Source organism: Acanthisitta chloris, unplaced genomic scaffold (genome assembly GCF_000695815.1).
Source record: "Acanthisitta chloris isolate BGI_N310 unplaced genomic scaffold, ASM69581v1 scaffold6789, whole genome shotgun sequence".
NCBI lineage: Eukaryota > Metazoa > Chordata > Aves > Passeriformes > Acanthisittidae > Acanthisitta > Acanthisitta chloris.
In genome coordinates, this window is record NW_008691886.1 from 12,765 (window position 1) to 40,745 (window position 27,981).

Sequence of the window (27,981 nt, forward strand, 5' to 3'; positions counted from 1 at the left end):
CTACACCCAGTACTGATTGCGCTTCAAAGTTGGGTTAGTTTTTCGACAATACTGGATCATTTCAGGATCCAGATTTAACAAGCTGGTTTGCAGAGACCTTTCTATAGCTGGAGAAACCACTGCAGGAAACAGTTGTTCATGTCTTACTGCCATCAATGTTGAGGCTGTGCTTCTCTCCACTCCCTTCAGGAGGGGAGTTACTGTAACAGTGGGTACAGTTAAGCTCCGTTCCAGACAATGATCTGGACTACTGGGGATTGTATCTGTTTGACTTTTGACAGAAGGTTTTGTCTTCTCTTTCTTCTGACACATCAGCAAAATGCATACAGAAATAACAGCAACAATGAGCAGCACAGACACCATGACCAGGGGGATAATGATGTACCAAGGGTTGCTGCTTTCACCTGCCTGCTCTTTGAGACTCCTGGCATTAACCTGGTTTGTAGTTTTAAACTCCAAAGATCCACTTGTTCCCATTGCCAGATTTAGCAACGGACCTTCCTCATGAAGATTTCCCCACTGATTCTGCTCTGGCCACATAGTTGGTTCACTCTTCTGTAGTGCTGTTGCAGGCTCTTCATTCTGTGAGGAGTCTGGTGCCTCATTCTTTGAGGTAGCGTGAGCGTTTAAAGTGGTTGTGCTGGTTACAGGAGGCGCTTCTGTTGTAAAAACCTGCACAACTGGAGGACTGTGTGGCACAATGGAATACTGGAAACAGCCAACAGCAGGCTGTACAGCATCTGCCCTGAGTATAAATGTAAATGAGTCATTTAACAGGTCAATGCCTGTCATATTTGTATCTATGTCTAGAAGCAAAACACCACTATCAATGTCAGCCTGGGTGAATGTCTGTGTATCTTCAAACACTGCACCATTCACAAACTTTTTCTTTACAATCCTTCCATGAGATGGGGGCACTATCACTTCAAATCTAGGATTGCTATTTGTCAAATTAGCTAGCTCAGAAGCATCCAGGTCACTGCTTCCAAATTTATAAGCTACTTGATTTGATATCTGCAGGTCAGCTACTACTTGTACTAAAGGCTCCGCTGTGATGTTCAGCACTTGTCCTGTTAGATTGCCTTCTGCAGTGAATAGCATGAACTCCAGTATTTCTTTGGATGCATTGAGATTTGTCAGGTGATAAGACAGCCTTCCTGAGTACAAATCTGCCTGCTCAAATTTAGTAACCTGCTTGTCTCCAATCATCAGGTGCCCATATTTGAGTGGCTGAGTTATTTCATACATAATATTAGTACTTCTTCCATTTGTGACAGCCGAAAGCTGAACATTAGTAATAGTGACAGATGTCTGGCCCTGTGGGAGTGCAACGTCAGTAAGGTTGACCAGGACAAGAGCAATTGGTATTACTTCAAGACTGAAGAGTTTGTATAAAGGGCGATGTTTACCATCCGTCACACTGAAATAAAACACCCCAGAAGACGAACTTCTATCCTGCACAAACCAAACTTTGCCACTGTCAATGTCAGCTTGTGTGAAATCCTTTATAGAGACACTGAGATTGCTTTTCATTGCTAAATAACCATTGTTGGGTTTACTAACAATGGTGTATTTGAGCTCAGATGGGGCATTATCCAGGTCTTCAACTCTCAGATTCTCAGACCCCAGCATTGACACATCTCCCTGCAGGACTTTCAAGTGCAGACTTTTAGTCTTCAGTTCTGGAGATTGGTCATTCACTGGAACAACAGTGATATTAAACGTCTCCTCTAAAACTTCACTATGGGGCTTTGTTGCAGACTTGCTCTTTTGGTTTAACCAAACAGCAAAAGTGAAATTGTCATTAAGAGATTCAGAATTATCATGTATGTACACAATTCCAAATTTGTTCAGTATGTATTGGGAGAAATTAGGTTTTTCTTTGGTAACATTTCTTTCTCCAACAACAATCATACCATGGTGGGGTAAAGATACAACTTGATACCAGACTTCATACATGGAGCGCTGTGCCTCAGGTAGCTTAATCAATAGATTTGAAGCATCTAAATTTGTTTTGTTGATTAATACTCTACCTCCTTCCTGGACTCTGGCACCTGGCACAAAGGAAAAGAGAACCTTAGAAATTGACTATTTTATAGTTGCAGTATTTCAGAAATTAGATATCAAACACTGATGATGCTCAGAAAATTTTCTCCTTCATTGATAGTATCCTTGATTGATGATCTCCTTGATTTCAGTATGTCATGGCTAAAAATATATTACCACCATTTAAAAAATACACATATAAGAGACTAGATTTTCTACTGATGCATACACTAAGATTAAAGATATATCAGTACCTTGAAGCTTCTACCTACTGTTTAAAAAATAGACAATACCCTCTACAGCAGTAGAAAGGATCAAATACAGATAATCTAATTTCTAAAGAGTGATGCAGGTTTCCAAGCTACCATCTACACTACACTCTGTGTCAGAAGTAGTCTGGTCATTGGTTACTGAAGAGAAAGGAGCCTTTCTTTTTTCTCAGTTTTCAATTGAACCCTGACAGATCCAAAACCATTGGGAGCCCAAACAGTACATCATTTTTACCTGTATTTGCCAAAAGATGACTGTTTTGATCATGCCTGGTAAATTCATATGAAATGACAATATGGAACACCTGGAGGTCCAGAGCTGATGGTGGAGAGGAGACAGTAAATGTAAAGAAATCTTCTGCACTCCAGTCAGCTGATTCAGCATATAAGTGTTCATACATGATCACACCTTCATCAACCTGTTTTGGGTAAAGGAAAGCCATAGATGTAAGAGAAAAACAATTTTAAACAGAGGAGTGTTAAGGACAGAAAAAAGTATCTTGAGAATATTGTTCAAAAAGGTCTTTATGCCTTAGTCATGCACAGTGTATATAGAATCATTGAATTGTTTAGGCTGGAAAAGACCTTTATGATCAAGTCCAGCTGTTTACCCAGCACTGCCAGGTACAACACTAAACCATGTCTCCAAGTGCCACACCTACACATCTTTTAAAATCTCCAGTTGGTGACTCAGCCACTTCTCTGGGCAGCCTTGTCCAATGCTAGACCACCCTTCATATTAAGAAAGAATTCCTAATATTCCATCAAAACCTCCCCTGGCACAACTTGAGGGCATTTCATCTCATCCTATACCTTGTTATTTGGAAGATGAGACTGATCTCCACCTGGCTACAACCTCCTTTTGGGTAGTTGTAGATAGCAAGTGGTCAGGTCTCCCCTGAACCTCCTTTTCTCCAGGCTAAACACCCTCACCTGCCTCAGCTGCTCCTCACAAGACTTGTGCTCCAGCCTCTTCGCCAGCACCATGATCCTTCTCTGGACTCATTCCAGCACCTCAATGTCATTTTTGTCATGAGGGACCCAAAACTGAACACAGGACTCGAGGTGTGGCCTCACCAGTGCCCAGTACAAGAGGATGGTAATTGCTCTGCTCCTGCTGGCCACACTATTGCTGATACAGGCCAGGAAGCCACTGGCCTTCTTGGCCACTGGGCATACCTGTCACATGTTCAGCTGCTGTCAACCAGCACCCCCAGATCCTTTTCCACTGATCCACTTTCCAACTATTCCTGCCCCAGGACCCAGCACTTGGCCTTGCTGAACCTCATATCATTGTCCTCAGCCCATCAATCCAGCCTATACGTAACTTCCACTGATATTATTTTGCATTTCTCTTAAGATGGACTCTGTGTTGCCAGATTAGCTTACCTGAAGGTAGTTGAAATGTTACCGGGCATGAATGCTTAGTAAAAAGCCTCATGTGAAGAGCAGAGATATATGACACTGAGAAACTTATCTCAAAATAGTAATGTAATGGTGATCACAAGCTTAGCTGGACTGTATCTTTAGTGAATCAGAGTATCTTTGTCTATGTTTTTTCTTTATAAGGACACTAACAGGGCTGAGCTCTTTGTCCTGGAAAAGCATACGAAAGACCAAAGGCTTGAAAAAGACTTTGATGCAGGGATTTTCTGGTGAACAGCAAAAGATACTTGGTAAGAGACTAAGAAAACCAGAAGGAAGTGTAATGACGATTGAAACATACTCTTATTTGTAAGCCAAGATCTGATGGAATTACTCACTGGAAAATTTCTACATCACAGCAAGAAAAGGATTTCTAAGAATCAGGAAGGAACCTGGTTTGCCTTATACCTGCCTGCACTAACCTTGCATATCATCACACTCCAGAGAATCCTATCAGTCCACTGTAAGGAATTGCACTTCAAAGTACTGCAAGATACAGCAGTAAATCTTCACAGAAACACATACAAGATGCAACCATTTATGTCTTTAGACCTCAAAGCAAAATGCAATATTTCCAGATGAGAACTCTCATCTGTTGGAACTATACCTGAACGTTAAGACCAATACCATAATACATAGAACAGTAATTCCTAATAACTGCAAGACCAGAACATTTACTGAATCTCATCCAGTAGATTCAGTTTCTGGTCTGCTTGATAATTCATTCACTGTCCTGGAGAGAAAAGTGTTATACCTATTAAATCCTTGGCAACTTTCCAGGCAACTACTGACCGGGCCTGCATACGTTAGTTTGTAACTCCCAGAGAGATCCTTGTCTGAGACGGTGCTGGTTCTAAGTTTACTATTTGTAAGACACTCCTCGCGGCCTGCAAACATCCTGAAGGAACTCATTAGCACACTTTTCTATCACATATGCCTGAAAGACATGAAAAATGAAAACAAAAAAATCCCCTGCTGCTATCACAGACGAAGCATTTTAGCAGTGTAGAAGGTGAGCTGTGAATACAGAGAGCTAAGGCTGAAATTACTGCAACAGCACCACCGGGATCACTAGGGAAACAGGTCTTTCAAGGTCATTTTTCTCAGCAGCCTCAAAACCATTCCAGTTTCTGTCTAAAAAAATTCAGACTGATGTGATAGAATCCTATATGCATATCTCCAGGTTTCTGCTTCCCCCATACTAATTTAATTATTAACGGCTATTATAGGACAAGCCAAACAAACTTGATATGAAAAGGATATGTTGGTTCAGGATAACTTTCCAAAGCCTCTAGAATTTCAAGTTGGAGATAGTGAATTTTTGTTATGAATACAGGCACAATATACAACCTTTAAATTCAGCAGTGTTTAGTATCAATCTTAAGAGGGGATTGGTTTTTTTCCTCAATTGCAAATCCATGCTTATGTCCGGGCTAAGAACAGAATGGATTCAGAGAGGATTTCTGTGTTTACCTCTGTAAAGACTTTAAATGTAAAGAATTGTGGCTTGCTGCAAAATGAAAATACTTCCAAGATATTGGCAGAGAAAAAATGCAAACATCATGTCAAAAAAATTACTGTGTTATTCACAGGTGTTTAATGCATAAATAAGTTTCTTATATTGGCTGAACAACAACCATCCATGAAAAAAATTTCTTGGAATACAATTGTGACCTCAATTCTTTTTTCATTTCTTTGGCAATAAAAGCCATAAACCACAGGGCAGAGGGAAGTGCTCAGCACCACAGCAAAAGTGGTACGTACTTTGATGAGCTTGCTGCAAAATACTTTTTCAGAAGTGAAATTTCCAGTTCCTCCACAAAAAATTAAGTCAATGAAAAGCCAAAGAACTAAACTAACAGAGAACAGTCTTAGTCCCCATTACATGGAGAATGTACAATGTTTGTAACATCAATATAATTTTCTCATTGATACTTAACTCCATGTGGTTGCAACACACTAGACTGAAAGTTTATTTAGAATCTCTTTTCTCTCCCTTGTATCTCATTCAGAATAAACTGCAAGCTGCTTAGGATACTTTAATTCCACCTGCAAGAAGTCACTTAGCTCTACTTGTTTGAAATGAAAATGGCCAATAGAAATATCTAGAATAGAAAAGTAAAGCATACACATTATTATACCTCAAATCCTTACACAATTTACAAAGTTCAAAGGAAAGTTAGCTATACATTAGTATAAACTAAAGCTATAGAGAATAAGTGGCATATTCTGACATGGCACTGTCTGATAAACACACATTAAGATCCATAGGTAAAACGAGAGAAACTTCAAAACCTTAGCTGGAAGACTTCCTGTCTAAAATGCTTAACTGTTTCATCTAATGCTCATAAAAATCACACATTTTGGGAACAGAAGGGAACGGGCTCACTATACAGTTCATCTCCTTCATAATGTACGAAGAAACTCAGCAACTCTTACAACAAAACCAGTAACAAAATGGGATTAGAACATGGGTTTATGAGAGCCGCTTTGTATTTATCTTGATTTATAAAGTCCAAGTAGAGATTCATTCCAACACAGTCCTTGGTCAGGTTGCTTCAAAGTTTGATGATAACTAAAAAAAATGACAAGTTTTTTCCAGGTATTACTGGCCAAGTTTCAATTTCTGGCCAATAGATTTTCTCATTCCTTCATGTGCTAAATCAAACAGCCACATTTAAAATATGTAAACATATTTCACCTCCCCTCACTTAGATTTTCTGAGAATAACTTAATGCATGCCGAGGACACAGTTATATTCAGATTTTGCACACAGATGTAAAAATCTCTGTTGCAAAAGAATGTTTCCATCAAGTTACATAAGCTGCCACATTTTAGTCATTCAGTATGAGAACCTGTATAACAGTGATGATACTTTAAACTCTTAGTATCACAGCCAATCAAGTCAATAAAAGTCCTCTTGGGGAGACCCATGAGGGCTGTGTACAGCTGAAATGAATCTGATACTTGGACTTTTTATCGAGCAAGAGGCTGCTCCTTCTGCCAAAAACTAAAGGCTTCCAAACTCTGACTGCTGGTTAATGGCACCAGAACAGCTTTTCTTGAAAAATAGCGTTACAAGCAAAACAGTAGAAATTGCCAAGACCCTGCTAGTATCCAAGCTGAGAGGGACAAAGGCTTGTCTTGAGCTCATTACTAGATGCCAGATATTAATGACATAGCAAATCTGGGTGAATGCACTGATGGGTCACATATGCCTGGTTACTTAAGAGATATAAATGGATCAGACAAAGAACAAGCAACTGAGATGCACTCTGAAGTAACAATCTACTCCTCAACCCATTATTATGAAGTAAGTGCTTACCATAGACTGTGTAAAACTGATGATTTCCTGAGTGGTATTATCAGAATTTACTCTGATCAGCCTTCCAAGTTTGGGGGAACTTACAATCATAAAAGTTATAGTTCTGTTTCCTGCATTGGTCACATCATTGGTTACAGCTTTCAGATCATGTTGTGAAATAGGTTTCCTGGAACCTAAAAAATGTCAATTATACGAAACACAGATTTACAACAGCAAATTTTCCAAAAGGTTAAGTTTCGTATGCACAACTCACACTCTCACCCAGGTATTCTACTTAGCATTTTAATAGCATTTTATAAGATCATCAGGCTTACTCTTCTTAGTTACCTTCTAGTTACAGTTCTTCTACAGATGTTTCAGTTAAAAAAACCCACTAGTAAGATGTACCCTTCTTTTACAAATGTAAAAAATACAGTTCTCTTCAGCACGTGTAATTGCTAGTTTCTGCAAAAACAACCCAAACTAAGGAATAGATTGTGTATAAGAAGCTCTATTCTTACACTGCAGGTCTAGAACTGAATTCAAACACCAGCCGAAGTCACCATTGTTAATGTGTTTGGTGCTCCCAGTTGTCCACAGAAGACAAGAGTGATTTGTCAGGGAGAAGCCTCAACATAGTAAAGTTTTCAGTGAACACATAAACCAAAAATCAGTTATTAACAGAAGCCTGAAGCTCACTTTATCAATATGAAATATGATTTTCATTAAATGCAATAAAACCCTAAATATTGAATTAAAACAAATTATGAAGAAGATGATATAACAGAAATAACAGCCTCATTGAAATAATGTATTCTTTATTAAGATGGATGGAAACTGAGGGGTAATAAAATCCTTTTATTACATAGCATCACACTAACCTAAGGTTACTACCTTCTGTCTTAAAGACTATAAAGAGCTTCCTGGCATTAGCAAACCAAGATCATTTTTGACACAGCTGTGACAAAACCAAACCCAGTAATTTCCTAAAAGAAAAAAAAAAAAAAAGTGGGCTTCTTTTTGATAGAGTTTCAAGGTATATACTCAGCAAACTAAAATTCATGTTCAATGATAATTTCAGAAGAGCAATAGATTCCCATAATCCTATTACCCCTTTATCTCCACTTCTGCCTCCATTTTCACATTTTCTTCTTTTCTTGTGGAACAAGCTTTTCTAGGTTTCAATACACAATTTCAGATATTAGCAGTATACTCCTTGAAAGTCTAAATTATCAATTCATCTGCAATAAAGCATGATTTTATATATATATATCTGATATAATATTCAGAAGGAAAAACACAGTAATTACACTGAAGAATGGGGATGCTTTGAAAGCTATCAGTAACAGCAGGAGTCTACTTGTTTCCATGTATTTGTGCCCTGATTCAAATCACAACTTCTTTGAAACAGAGTTGGTACAATGAAATAAGATCTTCTGGCTCTGCCTGTTTTCCCATTTTTACTTTCCCATGCTTCTCTGTGTCCATCCTGTTTTGCAAAGTGAAGCAATCCCTCAGGTCTAGAAAAATTCTCCCACACTATATCTAATTCAATCAAGAAGTCTCCTTTCCCTTCACCTCTCTTCTTTTCCCTTTTTTTATGTGTGACAGGCAGAGAGGGAAACACGACCTTGTCTGCATAGCAGATGTGGTCAGGAATGTACAACTGAGAGCAACAGGTATAGAGACCACATAAATCTGCAAATGCAGTTATTTATCAATAACCAGCTACTTATCCAAATCAGGCCTCACTGCCTTAACAGAGCAGTGGAGCGTGACTCTCAAACACAGTCACATTGTAGTGACTGCTCCAGTTTCTCAGAACCATGGTATCACACCACCATCACAGGGCAGGGACACAGGGACAGAGCATGTCTGCCACAAAATCCTGTCTGTTTTTAATAGACCTGACCTCACTCAATGCACAGCACAGGCTGAAATACAGTCTAGGGCCACAGACAACAAAGTCTATCACGGTCTCATGTATAACAGGACACTCCTCCAAAGATAACCTTCTCCTTCACTACTTCTGTCCTGAGAGTTGAGAACCTTTACCAGCACCCACAGTAGTTGTCCTCTGGTTTGACACCTCAAGAGGGAGAGGAAGGTTATTTGTCAGCCAGTAAAGTACTGGGTGAAGGATAGTGAAGTGAGAACATTGCCTGTGTGTTCACAAACACAGAAGCAGAGAGGTCACAAAAAATGAGTCCACCCAACCACAGAGGAAAGGAACAGAGAGTGGAGGAAGGCAACAAAGATGGGCAATGTGGAGTAGTGGCAAACTAATCCACACAAGTAGAGTGCAACAGCATAAGGCCATCACTCTTACCTAATAATTTTGTTATGCATTTTTAGTGCCTATGTTCTAGATTCGGAAAATGCTGTGGCATGAGAATTCTCTCTATCACTGCTAAACAGTTACAAATCATCTCATCTACAGACTAATTAGACAGCTCTGCTTGCAAATGACTACCAGTCAGGCTGCCTCTCACCCGCAGAATGAAACTCAGCTCGTTCCCTCTCTGAGCAATTGCGTCTCTGAGGAGAGCAAACCCTCACACTAGATATCTAGCATACACACGAAAAACTTCATATATCTAGCAGTCAATTTGCTAAGCACACTGAATAAAACAAGACTGTTAAACAGGAAGAAAAATCCATAAATTGTATAAACAAATCTGGTATATCCAACACAAAATAAGACAGCAGTGCACGCTCTTATAAAATCACAGACCAATATGCTTGAGAGCACAGTTTACACCCAGTCATGAATATATAGTAAATTCTTCACAATAAATTAAATTTTTATTTCCCCAAAGAGAAGATCTCTCAAGTTCCCTCAAAATCAATGTTTTTTCTGCAGTGCTATAAAATATAACAGGTCACTGGCTGTTGTTTTTATACGTATTAACCATTTGGCACCATCATTGTTGTAACAGTCATTTCATGATGGCCAAGTGCAGCTGAAACCTATACAGGTCCAGAATGTCTTTAAACAATGTCATAAATGGAACAGGTGGAAAAGCTACTAACAGTTTTCAACACCTTAAAGCAATTTTGCTAATCCAAAGTAAGTGAAAATTCAGGAAAAACTGTAAGCTTAGTTTGCAGTGCTGAAAGAAATACTGCATTTTGCAAACTGAAGAACTGACAGTCTAGAGACTTTGCCTTCTATAGAAGCATCAGTCCTACTTTTCCTCCAATTATCATTGGCTTAAGAGAGAATTCCTGCAAATCCCTGTGCCCAAGGCAACCTTACACACCAAAATTGCAGGTTAATACCCTTTGTAAGTGGATTTATGTGAATCCCATTTATACTGACTGAATTATAAGATCATGCTGGTACAATCTCATTTTTTGTTGCCTGTGTTTATGTGCCTTTTATTGCAAACCTTTGTTTATGCAGCTTATATTCAGGAAGTTTAAGAAGATAAAGTGCTCTTCTTCTGTATCAAATTAATAAATCAAGGTACAGATTAATGCCCCTAGAACTTTGACAATTCCCAATCTCTCTGTGCCTCTACAGATCATATTCAGTTTTCAAAAAAAGAAGGCAGCACAAACAGAATGTGATGCAAGACATTGTTGAGAGACAACTAACCTTTATTTCTCCTTTAATCCTGTAATTAATGTTAGATTACTTTAACAGTAAAGAGGGATTAGTCTTGTCAATGCAAAGGAGTAAATGGCTCTGGTGAGACTCTTAACATGTTAACTCCTGCAGCAGTACAACTTCATTACAAAAATACTCAGCTGCTGATCCAACTAGCTACAAATGCACAAGCATGAAACAAAGTTTTCAGTCCTTCTTATTCATCATATTTACATACACAGACTTACACATGAGTCTGTGCTGCTCTCCATAATTCATCTAAAACAACCAGAAAGTGAACTAGCGAGTTTACAAGTGCTATTCAGAATCTGACTGCCTCAAGCTTCATTCTGCTTCTACCAGGTAATATCACAACCCCCTAAGACATTTTTAAACATCTGAACATAATACAGAGGTCTTAAACAAATCTGAGAAGGGGGATGTCCAGAGCTTAGGCAGACTGTTATCCTCACAATATGCTTGTATATTTCACTGCCAGTTTCTATAACTCCAAGCATATGCATGTCAGAAAGTTAGAGTTGCTACAAAGCAAAAAAGCAATATGCTATTTGAGAAAACATAGCCCTTCTTTTAAAAACCATACAGATAAATCTTTACAGGTAGTTTTCCACAGTTTAGCCAGTTAAGTATCTGACAAATAACTGTATATTATGGCATATTTTCAAGCAGATGAAATAATGATAATCTTTAAAAACAGACCTGGGAAGACTCCGAGCACTTTGTTCACTTCAAGGCTAATGACCAGTTTCTGAGCTGTGATGCTAAAAATCTGACGAGGTGCAAAGTTCAAACCATCTGTCACCTGAAAGTTGAAGCCTCCAGACATTGCTCCTGGATAGAAAACAAAATAGTGAATTTATTCTTGTATTACTCTGTCACCCAAAACACAAACATACACTCGACACCTTTTGCTCTTGGCTACTGTGAAATATTGTTGAGGGGTACATTCAGTGCAGGTAGGTCAGTAGGCAGCTGCAGTGGAAGATGCAGGAGCCCAGAGGAAGAGGCTGTGAACTGCCGACCTTTGGCACAACAAAGGGCACAGGGACCTGTGGCACCAGAGAGGACACAGGACACTCAGAGACACAGCAGGAGCCCAGGACCCCAGACTTTCATGCACTTAAAACTGTGAGGGTAGAGAAGCCCGGGAGATCCTTTGGGGTCCCTTCTCAGAGGCTCCCAGCTGTTATTCTGTTGTTGCATCATGATAAAATTATTTTAAGGATCCAGGACATCTAAGACTCTGCTATGGGAAGCCTGGGATCGAGGCAGTAAGGAACCCTTGTCTGACTGTGTGAGTGTGGTGTGTGTAGGGAGTGAGTGTGTAGGGTACCCATCAGCCCACTGGAAGGTGCCTCAGTCCCAACAGTGAAAGTCTCAGGTGGTGTGAGTGTGACTGCCAGAGTGGCTTCTGAATGGGCAGACAGGAAAGGTTCCTTAACAACATACCCAAAGCCATCCTGAAAGCAACTTTTGATCACAACCTTTGTATCTTAATTAGAATTAAATACATTGATAATGCTGTTAACACCTTCCAAGGAAGAACTACTGGCTGTTTACAGTGAAGGCCAGACATCTCTTAGATGTAAATCAGCAAGAGTGCCTCCTTCTTCTCTTTCTTCACTGACCCAGTGGAGCTGAAACCAAGCCGAACTAGGTGAGGCAGTGACTCCCAGACTTTCAACTCATTTTATATCATAGGAGGGTCCAAAGCACTTAAGAAGTCACATTCTGGCAGAGAAGGAATTTGGAGAGAAGAATAACTAGAATGTTCTTTTATTTTGTTTTACATTTAAAGGTCCGAATCAACTTTCTGGTTGTTTCCTTTGCCTCTCTGCTGCACTTCAGCTTTGGTGAAGAACGTTATGTTGTCACAGCTTAAACTATTTCAGAGGTTATGTGTACTCATAATAAATGCACATTTTTTCCTTTAATCTTAGGACCTGTATGTACTTTGGCACAAGCAATAGCAAAATACCTCCAGGAGTCTGAGTGGATTCCTGTAAAAATACATCTCTCAGAACTGACTGCTTTAAGCAGAGGCTCCAGATTGTTCAATTAGGTAGAAAGAGAGAATGAAAAACTGAAGCATTAACTGTTGTGAAACAGTTACCACAGCTCTTCTATGTGCTTTGCCCAATTTAACCACAAGATATTGCTACAAGAACAGATTCTGAGAGCCAGAGGGTGCCGTGTGCTTTCATGTAAAGATCAGCACACCTTGCCAAAGTACAAATTAACATATCAGAGGAATCAAATGTGGGTTCTGAGATTATAGTTAACAACACCCCTAAGCAATGCTCTTATATCCAGCCAGGCACTGAAGCAGCTCGGGAAGATCAGTTTGTATTGTTTTTATTTTAAAAGTTTTTATTCTGATGTTTTCTCCCGATAAAAATGCACAAGTTCCTTATTAAAAAAGACACTGGGGAGTCTACTATTTGCATTAGGTAGAACAAAAACCCAACCCGCTTACATAGCCTCACTTGCTATTACGGCTAACCCTGGTCAACTGCCTGATTAACAGAGACATTTTGTCATCAGCAGTCAGGAACAGAACTACATCTTCAAGTGCTGCTTGGATGAGGCATTTGTTATTTTATCACAATTAATTTTTAAGTACATATCTGATCAGAGGTGATAAAAAGGACACTACAAAGAGGGTTGTAAAAGCTGTACTGAAAGGCACTAAGACTTCAGAACCAACAAGAGTTCAGTTCAGTCCTGACCTAAGAAAAACACAGGCAGAGTTTAAGAGCAGACCCCATACTGAGAAAGAAGGAGGGGGGCACCCTGGAGTGAAGCAAAGGTAGAAAAGGGAAGGAATTCTCACACTGAAAGAGAAGTAAGAAAAGGAAAGGTATGTTCTGGTTCTGCATCTATGCTGGTAACAGATCAGTGATTATGGAGGAAACAAAATTCAAGGGGAACACATGAGAACAAAGAGGGATATTTGCAACTAATAACACAGAATAAACAGCATAAAGTAACTCCTAAGTCTTAGTAAAGATGAAGGGAAATTTTTGAGGTCTAATGTTAGAGGCATAAAAGCAAAGTACAGCAGTACCTTCTTTGGCTGCACAAAAGTCACGGAGGATGGAGAGTCACTGCCATGTACAGATGTGAAAGATGTGTGGTACCATGAGGAGTAGCCAGGGGATGGAAGAGCTGCCTCAGTCAAGAAGAGGCTGCTCTTCCCCTTGTAGGAGTAAGTAGGAAGAGTCAATGGGGATACTTCCCAAGAGGAGCCAATGAAGCTAGCACACACTGTTAGACTGATGACAAGGGACAGAGCAATTATAGAGAAACGGGATAAAAAGTTGAATGACACCAATGAAATAAGAGAAAGCCCCAGGACAAGACTGGGAGCAAGAAGATGAAAGCAACAAGTACATCTCTAGCAATAGTTCAAGATGAAGAAGGACAGAAAATCACCGTCTGAGAACGGAAAGAGTACCTTCTGAAGCACTGGAGGCCACAAGGCCGAGCAGATGGCAGAACCAGAGCAGCTGCAAGACCAGACACATGACCTGGGCAATTCTATGTTACTAATGTACTGCACAAGCTACACTGTCACTCACCAGAAAATGAAACTTTCTGTTATTTTCACTTTTATCAATCAAGATTGACTCCCTAAGACTACAGATGTGCATTTGCCCTTTCTGGAACACATTGCAGGTTAATTTCCTCAAACTGAGACTACCACTGTCCTACTACCACAGGGGTTTTTATACGTCAAATTATCCCTTGAAACAATTTATACAGCTTGGCTCACTTCTGTCATGCTCTTAACCTTTCATTTCCTGACCAAATTATTTGAGCAGGATACTTATACCTCACCAGCAGCTCTCCGCAAAGCAGTTTCAGCAACACATATGTGCTCTGCAAGACAGTGCATCAGAAGTCAGAGCACTTTAACCTCATGAAGACACAGCACAGATCTACTGCATCCAAGGGAGTACTGGATGGAACGCGAGTCCTGCCTCAGGGCTGGAAGGAGAGCACTGTACCTCTTCTACCTCCCTTCCCCAAAAAATGGTTTGTTTGCTTCTGTAGAAACTCCATTCTTCCTTCAGCTGAGGTAACATGATAAAAAGAGATGAAGCAGGAAATACGCAACTGTCACCTAAAAGAGCCTTACTTCTTCCTTTGGTTGGAACCCTGCTGGGATGTTCATTCCTGTGGCTTCCCAGCACTGCCACTCAAGGATGCATGAAGCTGCCCTGACTTCTTTTATTCCCCACACATTCTCTCACATGCAAAATAAAACCCAATCTCTAACTCTGGTCAATGGCAGAAGGAGTCTATGTTTGGAGTTGAATTCCTTGCAGCCTGAATGGGAAGTTGACATTACACAGATGAAGCATACCTTCATCACCCAGAGTGGCTAAGAACACAACTACACTGTGGCAGGTATCTGTGAGACTGCTGGTTCATGAATAGATCTGCACTGTAGCAAGACAGAAAGGCTTTCAGAAAGAAGGCTGCTGTCAAATGAACCACAAACACATCAAGGCTTCTCAGTAAGCACACATTTAAGTAGACATCAGACCCTTTCCTGTTTAGCTAGCAACATCATGTACCACACAACGGGTGCTCTGAGATCTTTGTGACATTACAAGGAGGTCTTCAAAGGATTACAAACACAAATATACTGAATAGGAGCAGTATTTTGGTAGCAGAAGTGGTATATTTGAAATCACATACCATTGTGTACAAATACCAATTGGCCTTCAATTATATGAGCCTGGGTAAAACTACGGATGCTCTTGTTTGGAGAAGACTTCAGAGCCAAGTGCCCATTGCTAGGTGGAGTAATGGAATATACCAGTTCTGATGGTGAGGAGTCATTGTCTTCTACACAGAGGTCATCAACAGTTATTTCTGTGACTGAACCCACCCAGACCTACAAAAGCAATAATAGTAATTTAAAAACATAGAAAGAAAAAAATGCATACTAAAGAAAATCAGGGGGACGGGGCAGGCAGAAATGGATAACACACAACTCAGAAAAAAGAAAGAATAGACTTGTGCTGTGCAACACAAGCAGCTATGGCAGTTTTCCTTATTGTCCATCCAAATCTTTGCTCATGGACTGGAATAGTTAATGTTGGCAAATGGTTTCCAAAAAACAAGACCTTGAAATAATACAAGCAAACACACCCTACACCAGTTAGAGTTTCAGATAGTTGCAGCACAAGTGCTCTATTTTTCAGGCACTATCCAAACTCTTACAAACATAACAAACATTATATTATGATAACTGAGTCAAGGAGCTCCTTTCCAACACACACACATGAATATTAGTGTCAGGTACTTCACAGCAGGCAAGGCATCCAATATTCTCTACTTTCACCAGCAGGAAAGATAAAAGAAAAACAGCCTAGGGACAGCACAAGCTCTAATACAAATGGAACACTTCTTGTAGCTGCATAACTCCCTTCTACCAACACACAATAAAGCCCTTTTTTAGTGCACTGAACAACCCACAGAAGTGCTCAGTCCAGTGGGACATGAAAGAATCAACACCTCCAACAGCTGCTTAGCACTTTGTAAGGTTATGATTCCAGACAAAACAGCTATTTTTTAGAAAGATGGTATAAAAAACATTACTTAATTTTAGTAAATCTAAATCTCTTGGAGCAAGTCCAGAGGAGGCCATGAAATTATTAAGAGGACTGGAGCACCTTGTCTACAAAGACAGGCTGAGAAAGTTGAGGCTGTTCAGCCTGGAGCAGAGAAGGTTGTGTGGAGACCTCATAGCAACCTTCCAGTATCTGAAGGGGCCACAGGGAAGCTGGAGAGAAACTCTTTATCAGGAACTGTAGTGAAACGACAAAGTGGAATGGGTACAAATTGAAAGATGGAAAAATTAGGCTAGATATTGGAAGATAATCTTTACTGTGATGGTAGTGAGACCCTGCAATTGGTTGCTCAGGGAGGTTGTAAATGCCTCAACCCTGGCAGTGTTCAAAGGTCAAGTTGGGGAGGGCCTTGAGCAACCTGTTCCAGTGGGAGGTGTCCCTGCCTAGTGGCAGAGTGGGCTGGGACTAGATGATCTTTAAGGTCCTTTTCAACCCTTAATATTCTATAATTCTGTGATGATTCCTATGAAACGCCTTTTTGGTTTTTTAGCTCAAGATACAGGCAAACTGCAAGATTCTTCTTTCAAGCACAAAGAGCTGCTGTCTGAGTTTGATTTGTATCTTAATGGATAACTTCTTGTTTGGAAAGGATAAGCAAGGGGCCATTTTATTCTTCATGTTTGCTGCATTTATACTTATTTATCTCAATATGAAATTACATTCCTGAATATTCAATACATCAATATCAACTCTATCCATGCAGAGTTTATATCATCATGTAAAAGCTTATAGGCATGAATCTTCAAATACCTCAGCCTGAGCTTCAAAATACATACTGCACCATCCCTTCCTGTCTTCCCAGGGTCTTTGTACACTTAATAACTATCTGGTAGTAACATCACACCAAACAGCTGAAGAAGAAAAGTGATCCTTAACAAAGGGAATTTTACCTCTGCCAAAACCAAAAATCAGCAATCAGATTTCTTCCCTGAGTATTAATTTTACTTTTTAATTAAAACCATGGAATAAAACTTTTGAAAGCCACTGGGATTTTTGTCATGACACTTCAATAGATGAAGTCTACATTGTGTCACAAAATATGTGCCATAGAAATAGAGACACTGAAATGAAATTTTATGTTCTTTCTAATGAGGAAAAAAAAGTTTGAAAAATAAATTTATTATAGAAAATATCTTGAAACCAGCAACTCCCTTGAAATATATATTTCTCTGTAATGCAATCATTAATATCAAAGTTTGGTAAAGCATGGCACCTATGAATACACAGGATGGTATGACTTAGCAAGAGGCACCAAATAAGCACACCAGTGTCTCAGGTTTTGTACTGAGATGCTTCAAGTCATCTCAGTAACACTTGACTCAGATTGTCCTACACAGAAAATAAAAGGACACATACAGAATATGCAAAAATATAAGAAAGTACTATGGAAACACATTATTACAAATGACCCATTGAGTTTAAAATTCTTTTCCTTCCTAAAGGAAAAAAGAATTCTCATTTCTAATTACAGAAAAAAAGCATTTTTGTATAATGCCAGTATTAAATTCTTTTGTTCCAGTGCACTAACACACAATGCTTTTTAAGTACTGTACATGACCTGCAACATGATCCTTGAGGAATGAAAGGAGATCTAAGAGCTGAAAAGAGCCGCGGGGAAGCGACACTGAGAATACAGCAAGAATTGTATAAGCGTCTTATTTTCCATATCTAGGATTAAGATCTCCTTGAAGAGCACCATGAAAACTGTATCTGAACTTCCAGGATGTAGCATTACACTAATTTAGCATGTGCCTAACATATTCCACAGGCATGGTCCAAAAAAAGGTTCATGAGCCTGCCGATGGGAAATAATTCATTCTGCTCTACTTACAGCATTCGGCTCACCAGTATCTCCTTGCATGCCACATGTCCTACAAGACACTATGTAGTCACAGACATCTTAACACTCTAGAGAGTGACTCAGAGGAAAAAACATAAGAAACCATTGTTTAAATTTGGGTGCTTTTAAAAAAAAAAATCTAATTCTAGGAAAATACAGCCCTCTTGTGGCAACAGGAGGATACAGTAATTTCACAGCATTGCACCCGTAAATATATTTAAACACACTTACAAATGCAGCAAATTATGCCAGGATAGTGATTTTCTTAATGACATTCTATTTCCCTTATTCACTGCAACTCCAGAAAAAAATGTCCATAGAACCTGTGGAAATTTTAGGAAATTATACCTAAGATGCTGATAATAGAAGTTTCTAAATAAACATGTCCTTCATGCATTTGTTCCAATGGAAAGGCTTTAAATTAAATGCAAGGATTGTCTGCATACATTACTGAAGCTCTCAGGACACTACGACTTTCTGTATCTCATGTTATGTTAATGTAAACACCTCAGCATGTCATAAATTCTCAGCCAAGAAAACTAACAAACCAAACACACACACAAAAAAACCCTAAAACATTCACTCAATTTCACTTCATAGGGAAAAATCAGAAACAACTCCCAAAAATATTTTGTTCTCTGTCACCCTGGAAGTTCCCCCATGGTGCTCATAACCTTCATGGTGTTCATAACCTTGATAACAACAGACAAGGTTGTTTGAAGAAGGGATGTTATAGATACCTCTGAAGTGGGGGAGCTAGAGTTGGACTCATTCAGCATGTGTGCTCGTGCCCAGCAGTTTCTTGCATTTGGCCAGAAGTCCGTGACAAAGGCAAAAATTAACTTCCATGTATCCACACCAACATCACTGGCTACATAATGCAGCTCCTCACAGAAGCTATTTCTCAACACCAGATGCCATAAACTAACCTATTTTTAATTGCTCAGCAGTTCTTTCTAACTCTTTATATTGTGACCTGCAAAGCTTCTGAAGTGCTAAACTTCAGTCAATTCAAACGGTCCTACTGAACTTAAGTTTTCACAGCACTGATCCCTCATTTTATACTTTTGTACATGCCCGATCTCACATAATAATTAAAAGACTACTGAGTTTTTAAAAGCAACAGTCTGCTACTTAGCATTCACTACCAGCAATGCCCTTGAGGAGCACAGACTGCTTGACTAGGACATGGGGCCAACTACTACCACCCTGAAGAGGAATGCCTATCTCATCTCAATACTTAGGAAGAAAACCCCATTTTCTCTCACCTACTCATCTCAGTGTACTCCTCCCAGTATACAACTTGCCTGCCAACTTTGGTTTAGACTGCACATGAATCCACTCTATGTGTGCATATTGGTACCCACTCACAACAAAATCAAAAGTTACTTCTCAACAATAGCTTGTGCATGACTAGCAAAACCACAAACACAAAGGTAGCATCCTGGTTCTGGGTATGAAAACTGCCCCTCCAGTGGAGAGGATCAACTTCGGCTAAGTGAAGCTCTGTAACTGCTGTTCTTGGGAAGCTCAAAACAGACTGGGTTTAGAGGTATTTTTAGAAAAATTTGTAAGCTGCATTGCAGTGCACTGCACAGCCTTAGTTCTGTTAACAGACTAAGGCTCAAAGGAAGCAATGCACCAGGAACAGAGACATAGAAAACTCTAACTGGACATAGTGCCCTCTTTTCTCAGACTAGACAAACATTACTGTGTGCTGTGCTGCGTCTGTAGAGTACCACTGTAATTACTTCAGCCAGGGCAGGTTCTGCTCTGTACCACCCGAATGATTGTGAAGGGAGTCTGCCCTTCTGCCAGCAGTCTCTGCACATGGCAGGGTGTTTTCTGTCATTGGCATCTGCAGATTATCACAGACTACCTGCTGACATTGCAAAGCTGCATGATACAACCACTATTGCTGTCTAAAAATGATGTATTTTCTCAAGTGAAAAGGGTAAATCTATATCATGAGGTTATGATCGTCTTTACGGTAACCCATTCTTCCTCTGCAACATACAACTACAGAAAATTAAAGGCATATTTTGAGAGCCACCAATTTATAAATTGCATCATAGAGCACCAGGGATGATGTAGCCTCAAAATACCCTCCTTAGCTTCTTTCACACCTATTCTTAAATATCTTCTCTGCCTCGATGTCTCTCAGCTGGTTTACTGTTGCCATGTGTTCACTAGTTGACCCATATTCTTCTCATTCTCCTTTTTGGAGTCACTAAACCTGTTTATACTCATCAGATCTCAGACTGGAAGTCTTTACACCCAAGGGCTTTATGGGCACAGTGTCCATAATAAATTAGTTCTGGTTACTGAGTGCCTTCACAACACAAACAAAATAACAATACCATAACTAAATTAATTAAATAATCAACCAATAAATCAATCTGAAAATGCACTGAAACTGAAGTGACAGTAGTGGTAGATCTTTTTTAAAAAATCAGTAGATTGAAGGGCCAGCTATGGTTATTAAGAGCAGAAGGTTGTATGGGTCAAAAAATTTGACATTTTCTTCAGGATGGGGGGGAGGCAGAGCTAGAAACAAGTTAATGTTTTTTAGCTCACCGTATCACACAGTAATAGCTTCAATGCCTGCACTAATATTTTGATGACCTTTAACACCCTAGATTTTCACAGATTGAATTGTGTTATTTGCAACTTTTAGAGAAGGGAACATTCCTGTTTTGTATAAGAAATACCCAACACAGTCAATTCTCTCTTGTCCCATCCCACTGGGACACCTGGACAGAAGCAGGTAGGAGAATGTACCTCAGCAGGTCTGACCTTTTAGTACACTTAACAGCGAGGCACAGAGTCAGAAGGCTGTTTAAAGTCAATAGGGAGAAGTTTGCATTCTCATCATCACTACTTTTGGTACTTTTCCAAGTCACATGTTCATTATCAACCCTCAAGACACCCTAACAAACAACACTAAAACACAGCAATCCAGGCACAAGCCATCCAGCCCCACCAGCCCTTTGTCAGTCCAAGAGACTTCATGGAACTTTAGGATAAAAAGAAAGCTTAGTCAGTCTTCTAGATAAACTTTAAATTACAGCAGCAGAAAATGCACTTCATGATAACTAGAATCTTCCTAAATGAAAATTAGCCATGTACTGCCTCCTTTCATTAGCATTAATTTCTCTAAATCCCAGGACCGCCATTTATTACAGACTATCCCACCAAGCAACACACCCTAATACTGTTAATGAAGGTGCATTAAATGGCATCAGAAATAGCAGAAGTAATTTTAACACCTTGAAATGCTGGCAAACATACCTGAAGAATTCTGTTAACTTTTATAACAGGAGCTTCATCATTTACTGCTGTAACAGTCACAAATATAGTTTGGGGCAAGCTTTGTTTCCACAACTCCGTGTCATTTACTATCACAGTAAAATTGTCTACCATTTCTTCACTATCATCATGAACATAGTAGATCAATTCTTGTTCGACCTGAAAAATATAACCAACCTGAAAAACTAAAGAGGCTAAAAGAAAATAAACATAGCATTGAAAAATATTCAAGCCTAGTCATGACCCTCTGTATTTATTGTGTGAACTTTTTATGACTTCTGAGACATTATTTATGCTCATATCAGATCTATACCTCTGCCTCTGTTCCATTCACAACAGCAAATTTTACTACTCATCTGTCCATTCCTCTAGCTAGAATATCTTGCCAGTCTTGGCATTCTCCCTTCCTCCTGAAGGGAAAATGGAAAATCCAAACCCACTATATTTAACAAGATGATTGCTGCAATCTATGAACTGAACATATTGTTAGTAGATGGTGACTTATAATACTGTTTTGTTTCTTAGAGCTAATAGACTAAAAATTAGCACATCATGCATATACTGGCTGCCTGCGAGCAGACTTTTTTTTTTTTTCCACCCTGTTCAATCTACATACCATTTCCTCTGGTCTCTTCAAGAAGTACCCACAGCCTGTCTGTCTTAAGTTTGCAGAATATCTACAATTCTGCTTGAATGTGAGTGGCCCATCAGTCTACTGTCATTACAGCATAGGCATCTGTGAGAATAGCGGTGTACAAGCAAGTGATGTGGTTCACCACAGCAAGGCACCCTCCCTCCCCACCCCAAATCACCAGCTAGCAGGTGCAGAAAGGGCTTTGACTCAAGGCCAGAATAAAGCTCAAACTCATGCATCTCACCACAAAATCCCACAGCTTTTAGCAAAACAAAAAAATTAATCATCACTACAGCAAAGCAGATCTAAATGCATTACCTGTTTTCTCGTAAATGTAGTTAGCTTTGCTCCAGGCACACGAGAGTTTTCAACATACCCATGTTTGGGCTGCTCAGTTAAAATGAATTCACAGCTGAGTCCTGCAAAATGTCTACTAGAAATTTTTAGATAGTCTTCCACCAAGGCTTTCGAGCCCCCTTCAATTACTGTGAAGTTCTGTACTTCCAGTGGAATCATTCTGGGAATGATGTCTACAGACATCTCTATTCCACTCACTGTTCGGACACCGTTGGTCACATCCAGAAGAAAATGGTCATCTAGTCGGTCAGAAACTGTCTGCACATACTGAACTTTGCCCTCGTCGACATCTTGCTGTGTGAAGCTCAAAACTGGCCCTCGGTCAGAACCGAGATAACTTTCTTCTGAGGAAAACTTCCGAATGTATCCATGCACTGGAAGCTGTGTTACTGTGAACACAATCTCAGATGGAGAACTGTTATCATGAACCACCTTAGATTTAAGAACATATCCCAAAATTACTTAACTGGAAATGGGAGAAATTCTATAATTCTCTTCTGAATTTTCCACTTTCAATCCTGGGATTGTCTGCCTCATTAAACTGGCATTCCTTTTCTGAGTTGCAGAGTTCCCAAAACAACACAACACTTCAAGCAGACACATGTTCAAAAAAGGTAGCATGGAAGTGCTTTGTAACCCCAAATATATTTTGTAGGTTTTGAAAAGGAACACACTGCGGAACTAACGAATGGACTCAGAGCTACAGCCTGAAACAAGGATTACAGCAGCACAGCAACGTGCTGCCGGAGCCCCCTCGCGGTGGGTACTGGAAGGCTCCACACAAACAAGCAGGGAGGAATTAACTAAAGAGAAACAGCCTCAGGTTTGTGACTTTATGGTTTTCAAGTTTTGGATGTAATCCTCAAACGGTTTTAACTGGGCTAGCTCCAAAATGAATGAAACAAACCCCATTTTCCCCTGGTATTTCCCACCAGCTCAACCGAAGTACCAAGTGTTACAGCTAAAATAAATATATACATGCAGCATCTCCATATCTTAATTTTTTCAAGCACCAATACATAGTGGAGTCAAGGACTTTTTCTTTACCATAATCAGCTCTCCTTTCTATAAATGGAAGATTGCTAGTGTCAGTCTCTCCAAAACTAAGCATCCAAAATGCAGTCATATTAGTAGTAACCAAAAGGAGTTAAAGAGGAAAGACAGACAGGTTAAAGACACTGCAATGGGTAAAAAAACAGTGAGGAAACCAAGATTGGAGGAATGGACAACAGTTAACTTACTTGCAGTTTTCCTTTACTAATTTTAACTGGTTTTCCTTCTTCAACCAAGAGACTGTTTTTGTTCACAATCCTTGGTGGCTGCTGCTGACTTTCCAAATAGATGCGAATCTGCACTCCAGCATCCAGATGGACGTCTCCAGCATGGACTGTAAAGTCAAATGTGTCAATAAGGTTGTTGCTGTCATCATGTCTGTAGGCCACATGCCCTTTTATCAGATCAAGTTGAGTAAAGGAATCCATCAATAGGTTATTTACATATATTCTTCCATACTTTGGGAAAGAGACTATCTCATAGGTAAGCTCGTGATCATTTCTTATGTCTTGGTTTGTAATAGCACTTAGGTTAGTTGTTGAAACAGCTTCCTCTCTCCCTTTTTGAACCAACAATCCTGTATTATTTGCCAGCCTAACATAAGGATCAGTGGCATTAACTTCCAGAAGCAGAGAAGTGTAGTGCTTGCCATCTGTCACAAAAAGCACAAAACGCCCAAAATCTGCACCACGGTGTATAAAAAGGACTTGCTTTTGCTCCAGGTCCTCTTGTTTGAATTGGTAGAGTCTGTGCAAAGTATCGTTTGTTAGCACCAAGTCTCCATTGGAAATACCACGTCTAGTATACACCAACTGCCCATCATCAAAATCAGAGTCAGGATCATGATAGCAAAGATCTGCCAAAGTTAATAATCGTTGCCCGTTTCGCACTATGTCAAATATCTTGTCAATTACACGTACTGGTTTCTCATCATTCTTCAGCTGGACAGAAATGTTGAATTTAATTTCTACTGACAAGGTTTCTACGTTCGGATCAAAATCTTCCCATTTTCCTGACTCTATGCTGGAAGCTCTGACCAGAAATTCATCAAACACTGTCTCAGAATCGTCATGCACATACATAAGGCGCTTACCAGTTATATCTTTGCTAGTGAAAGTTGTGAGATTGTCATTATCCTCAAACAGGCCTGAAAACTTGATCAGTTTTAATCTCCCATGCTTAGGAAACTCTATAACTTTATATTGGAAAGTTTTATTATCCAGCGTTTGCACAAACAATTTTGTGCTTGTTATTAATTCTCCTTCACCTTCAGTAACCTTAAGGCCATTGTTAGTTAAAATAATGTTACTGAAATCTGATTTGATGTAGACTTCAAAGTCATATAAATTTGATTCCAGATACTTTGTAGAAATGAGGAATCTAAATGAATCATAGCTCTCTTCATGGTATCTGCTGATTAATTCATATGCCACTTTTTGATCAGTAATATCCTTCTGGCTAAAGACTGAATCCTTTTTCAAAGGCTGGTCATTAAGAAGAATCTGCCCAATCCTCGGTAGGGAGAGCAATTTAAAATGAAGCTCATCTTCAGGTATTTCTAGATCTGTAATCACAGCAAAAAGATTATCAGAATTCAAGTACTTCTTTTTTGATTTTTCAATTTCCAGAGGAGCATGTTTCAATAAACTGTACCTTAACCATTTCACTTTGATTGGAAACACATGCTCTTCACTGATCCTGTTTCCTATGCTAACTGTGAATTTAAATTGGTCAGTAACATTTTCCAGCTGAACTTCATTAAAAGTACTAGAGTATCTCAGACGGCCACGCTGAAGAGAGTGCTGAGAAAAAGAGTTGACTTGCTTCCATTCCCCCCTTGAATGCTGCCTTTGGACTTGACCAAACTGAGGTGGCTCTGTGATCTCGTACCGTATCTCCAGCTCCTGGAGGACGGCATTTGTTTTCACTGCCAGATGCTTAGATGTTATAAGAGCTGTAACACCTTGGAGCAGATTTATTCCTGAGTTGTTGACAACTCTGTAATCCAAAGGAACTGCCATGACACGTAACACAACAGTGTTGCTCACCTTCTCACCATCACTTGCCCTGAGAACAATCCTTGAGTTCTTGACACCTGTGTGGACAAAGAAAATTGTTCCTTCTCTTAAGTCCTCATTAGAAAAACTTGTAATAGCTTTTCCAGGATGCTTTGAATTTTCTAGAAATCCTGCATCTGCATTCAGATTTCCAAGCACTGAAAGAATGAGATCCACAGAATCCGTATCCTTATCTATAACTTTTATCAGGTCACTAGTCAAACGTTTCTTTGTGTTCTCTAAGAGAAAAAGCAAGTTTCCCTCAGGAAGTGTGATCTCCGGGGCATCATTTACTGGAGTGACAGTAATGCTAAACACATGCTGCTCATTTCCTTGCAAATACAGAGACAGAACCTTCTCACTGCTGGTAGAAATGGAGAAATTAAAATAATCATAAGTGTCCTCAGAGCCATCATGGACATAAAGAATTTTCCCTTGCCACACATCCTGCAATGTAAACGCATTTACCTCCTGTGCTGACCCAACATCTAGTTTCAAGTATCCATGAGAGGGTGGTTCCTTTATTTCGAAAAGGATTTGTGATTGATGAACTCCTAATTTCTGAAAGTCTAAATTGACTTTAATATGTTTCGATTCGAGTGAAGCTTGTCCACCCTCTGGCACAATCAAGTTAGTTAGAACTAGAAGGTGGCTTTTGTCTTCCTGGCCCAGAGAGACAGACCTTTCATGGGAAATCGCAAATGCTGGGCCTGCTTTCACAGTAGGGCTCTTTACAGCCATCTCTAAAGAAAGATTTTTATTAAAAGCACTCTCCATTTCACATCCAGCTGAAATGTCCTTAGTTACCAGAACATTCTTCAGCGATTTCTTTTCTGAATTCATTTTCAGGTTTCTCAAGCAACCTTTGAAGGACCCTCCTCTGGCATACTTCCCAGATACTGAGAGTAGCTCTAACTTAATCACTTCTGGTCGTATGCTGTCATCTACACCACCCACAAAGAGGGATCCCTTCAGAACGGGCAGCTTACTGTGGGGAGGCAATGATTTTTCCACAGTTTCTTCATCCAACGTCAGCTGCAAACATTCTGCAGTAAATTTCAGTTTGATGTAGTGCCAATGACTATCGTTGACTGACCTATGTGAGGAAAGACTTTTATGTTTTCCAACATAAGCTTTAATTAAACCACCTTCCATTTCCATTGCAATGAAATCCCCTTCTTGCCCAGGGTGGTAAAGCAGCAAGCCACGTGCAGCTGAGGTTTGCAATGCAAACTCCAAGACTCCCTCATCATCCATATTCCATGCTGGGAAAGAAACATAGGACCTGGAACTGAAGAAACTAATGGGCTCATCTTCACCTGCAAAAAATTCATCACTGCATCCCACCAAAACTTCATGGATGTTTTTGAAGCCAGGGGAAGGTCTCAGAGGCATCAGAATGTCTAACTGATTGAATGACACATCATCAATACATCCTCGGAAATTGGGTACTGCTCCAACAAGGTAGGGAACATCAAGTTTACTAGTACCACCTACGTAGAATCCATAATCAATGTTTAATTCATAGAGAATTCCAGGCATTTTTGCACTAGTTCTATCATGTTTATCAATAACCAGTGTGACATTCTCATCTTCATGATGTAGTTCAACCAGGTGCCAAGCTAAGTCATTCAGTGGAGATCTTTGCTGAGAATGCAGTACTCGTTCCCCCACACCAAAGTTAATCCTCAGCTGCAAGACAGAATTTTAACTATCAAAATCCAAAGTGGGTATTTTTCCACAATTAATATATAGTTAATAGATTAATTTTTGTAAATTTTCACATTAAGCACATAATTTACAAAATACAACTGAAAAAAACAAAATCTCACTAAAATTCTACATAGGTATACTCGCCATCACAAATATGACTTGAATAATGGCAGAAACAGGAACGGACTCGTCTGCAGTTCTAGGAACAACTCCTGAGAACCCAAGTGACAATGATATTTCAAGTACTTACCTAAAGAAAACCAGTTACTTGAATCCAAAGATTTTTCTATGATACTAACATTAAATCTGGAATTTTGCCTTTAGTGAACCTCACGCTTTGAACACAAAGGTCTTGATTTTCAGACCTAGAGATCTCAAAGGCTATAGAGATATAAGTGCAAGAAATAAATATTGTATTTTGACATTACCAGTTATGTGATTTTTGCATTTCTTTAAACAGAAACTTTTGAGACTTGCTATAGATAACAGCTTATAGAAAAACACTGTGCAGTACAGGCTATACATATCCTTTTAGCTAGTTATAAAGCATACCTGTACATATCCTGAGCGTAGTTCTATTAAGCAATAATCCTTCTTCCCAGCTGCAAGAAAGAGCAGTCCCTGTGGCTTGCTTGTTCGAAACTGCAACTGTAAGGATGTCTGAGAGGTTGCTTCTGCCACATTCAGCTCCACAAAGCTATCACCATAAAATGACA

The 27,981-nt window shown here is 39.5% G+C and overlaps 1 protein-coding gene across 1 annotated transcript; it reads right to left on the reverse strand.

Annotated features, from left to right (window-relative positions):
• Nucleotides 1–27,981, reverse strand: LOC103809567 (chondroitin sulfate proteoglycan 4-like; the record flags this gene model as incomplete). Its single annotated transcript, XM_009082403.1, has 9 exons — nt 1–2,054; nt 2,551–2,734; nt 7,066–7,238; nt 11,357–11,488; nt 15,365–15,563; nt 21,434–21,610; nt 22,404–22,874; nt 23,684–27,244; nt 27,818–27,981. Coding segments are annotated over 9 exons (7,115 nt in total), but the record flags the coding sequence as incomplete, so codon positions are not given.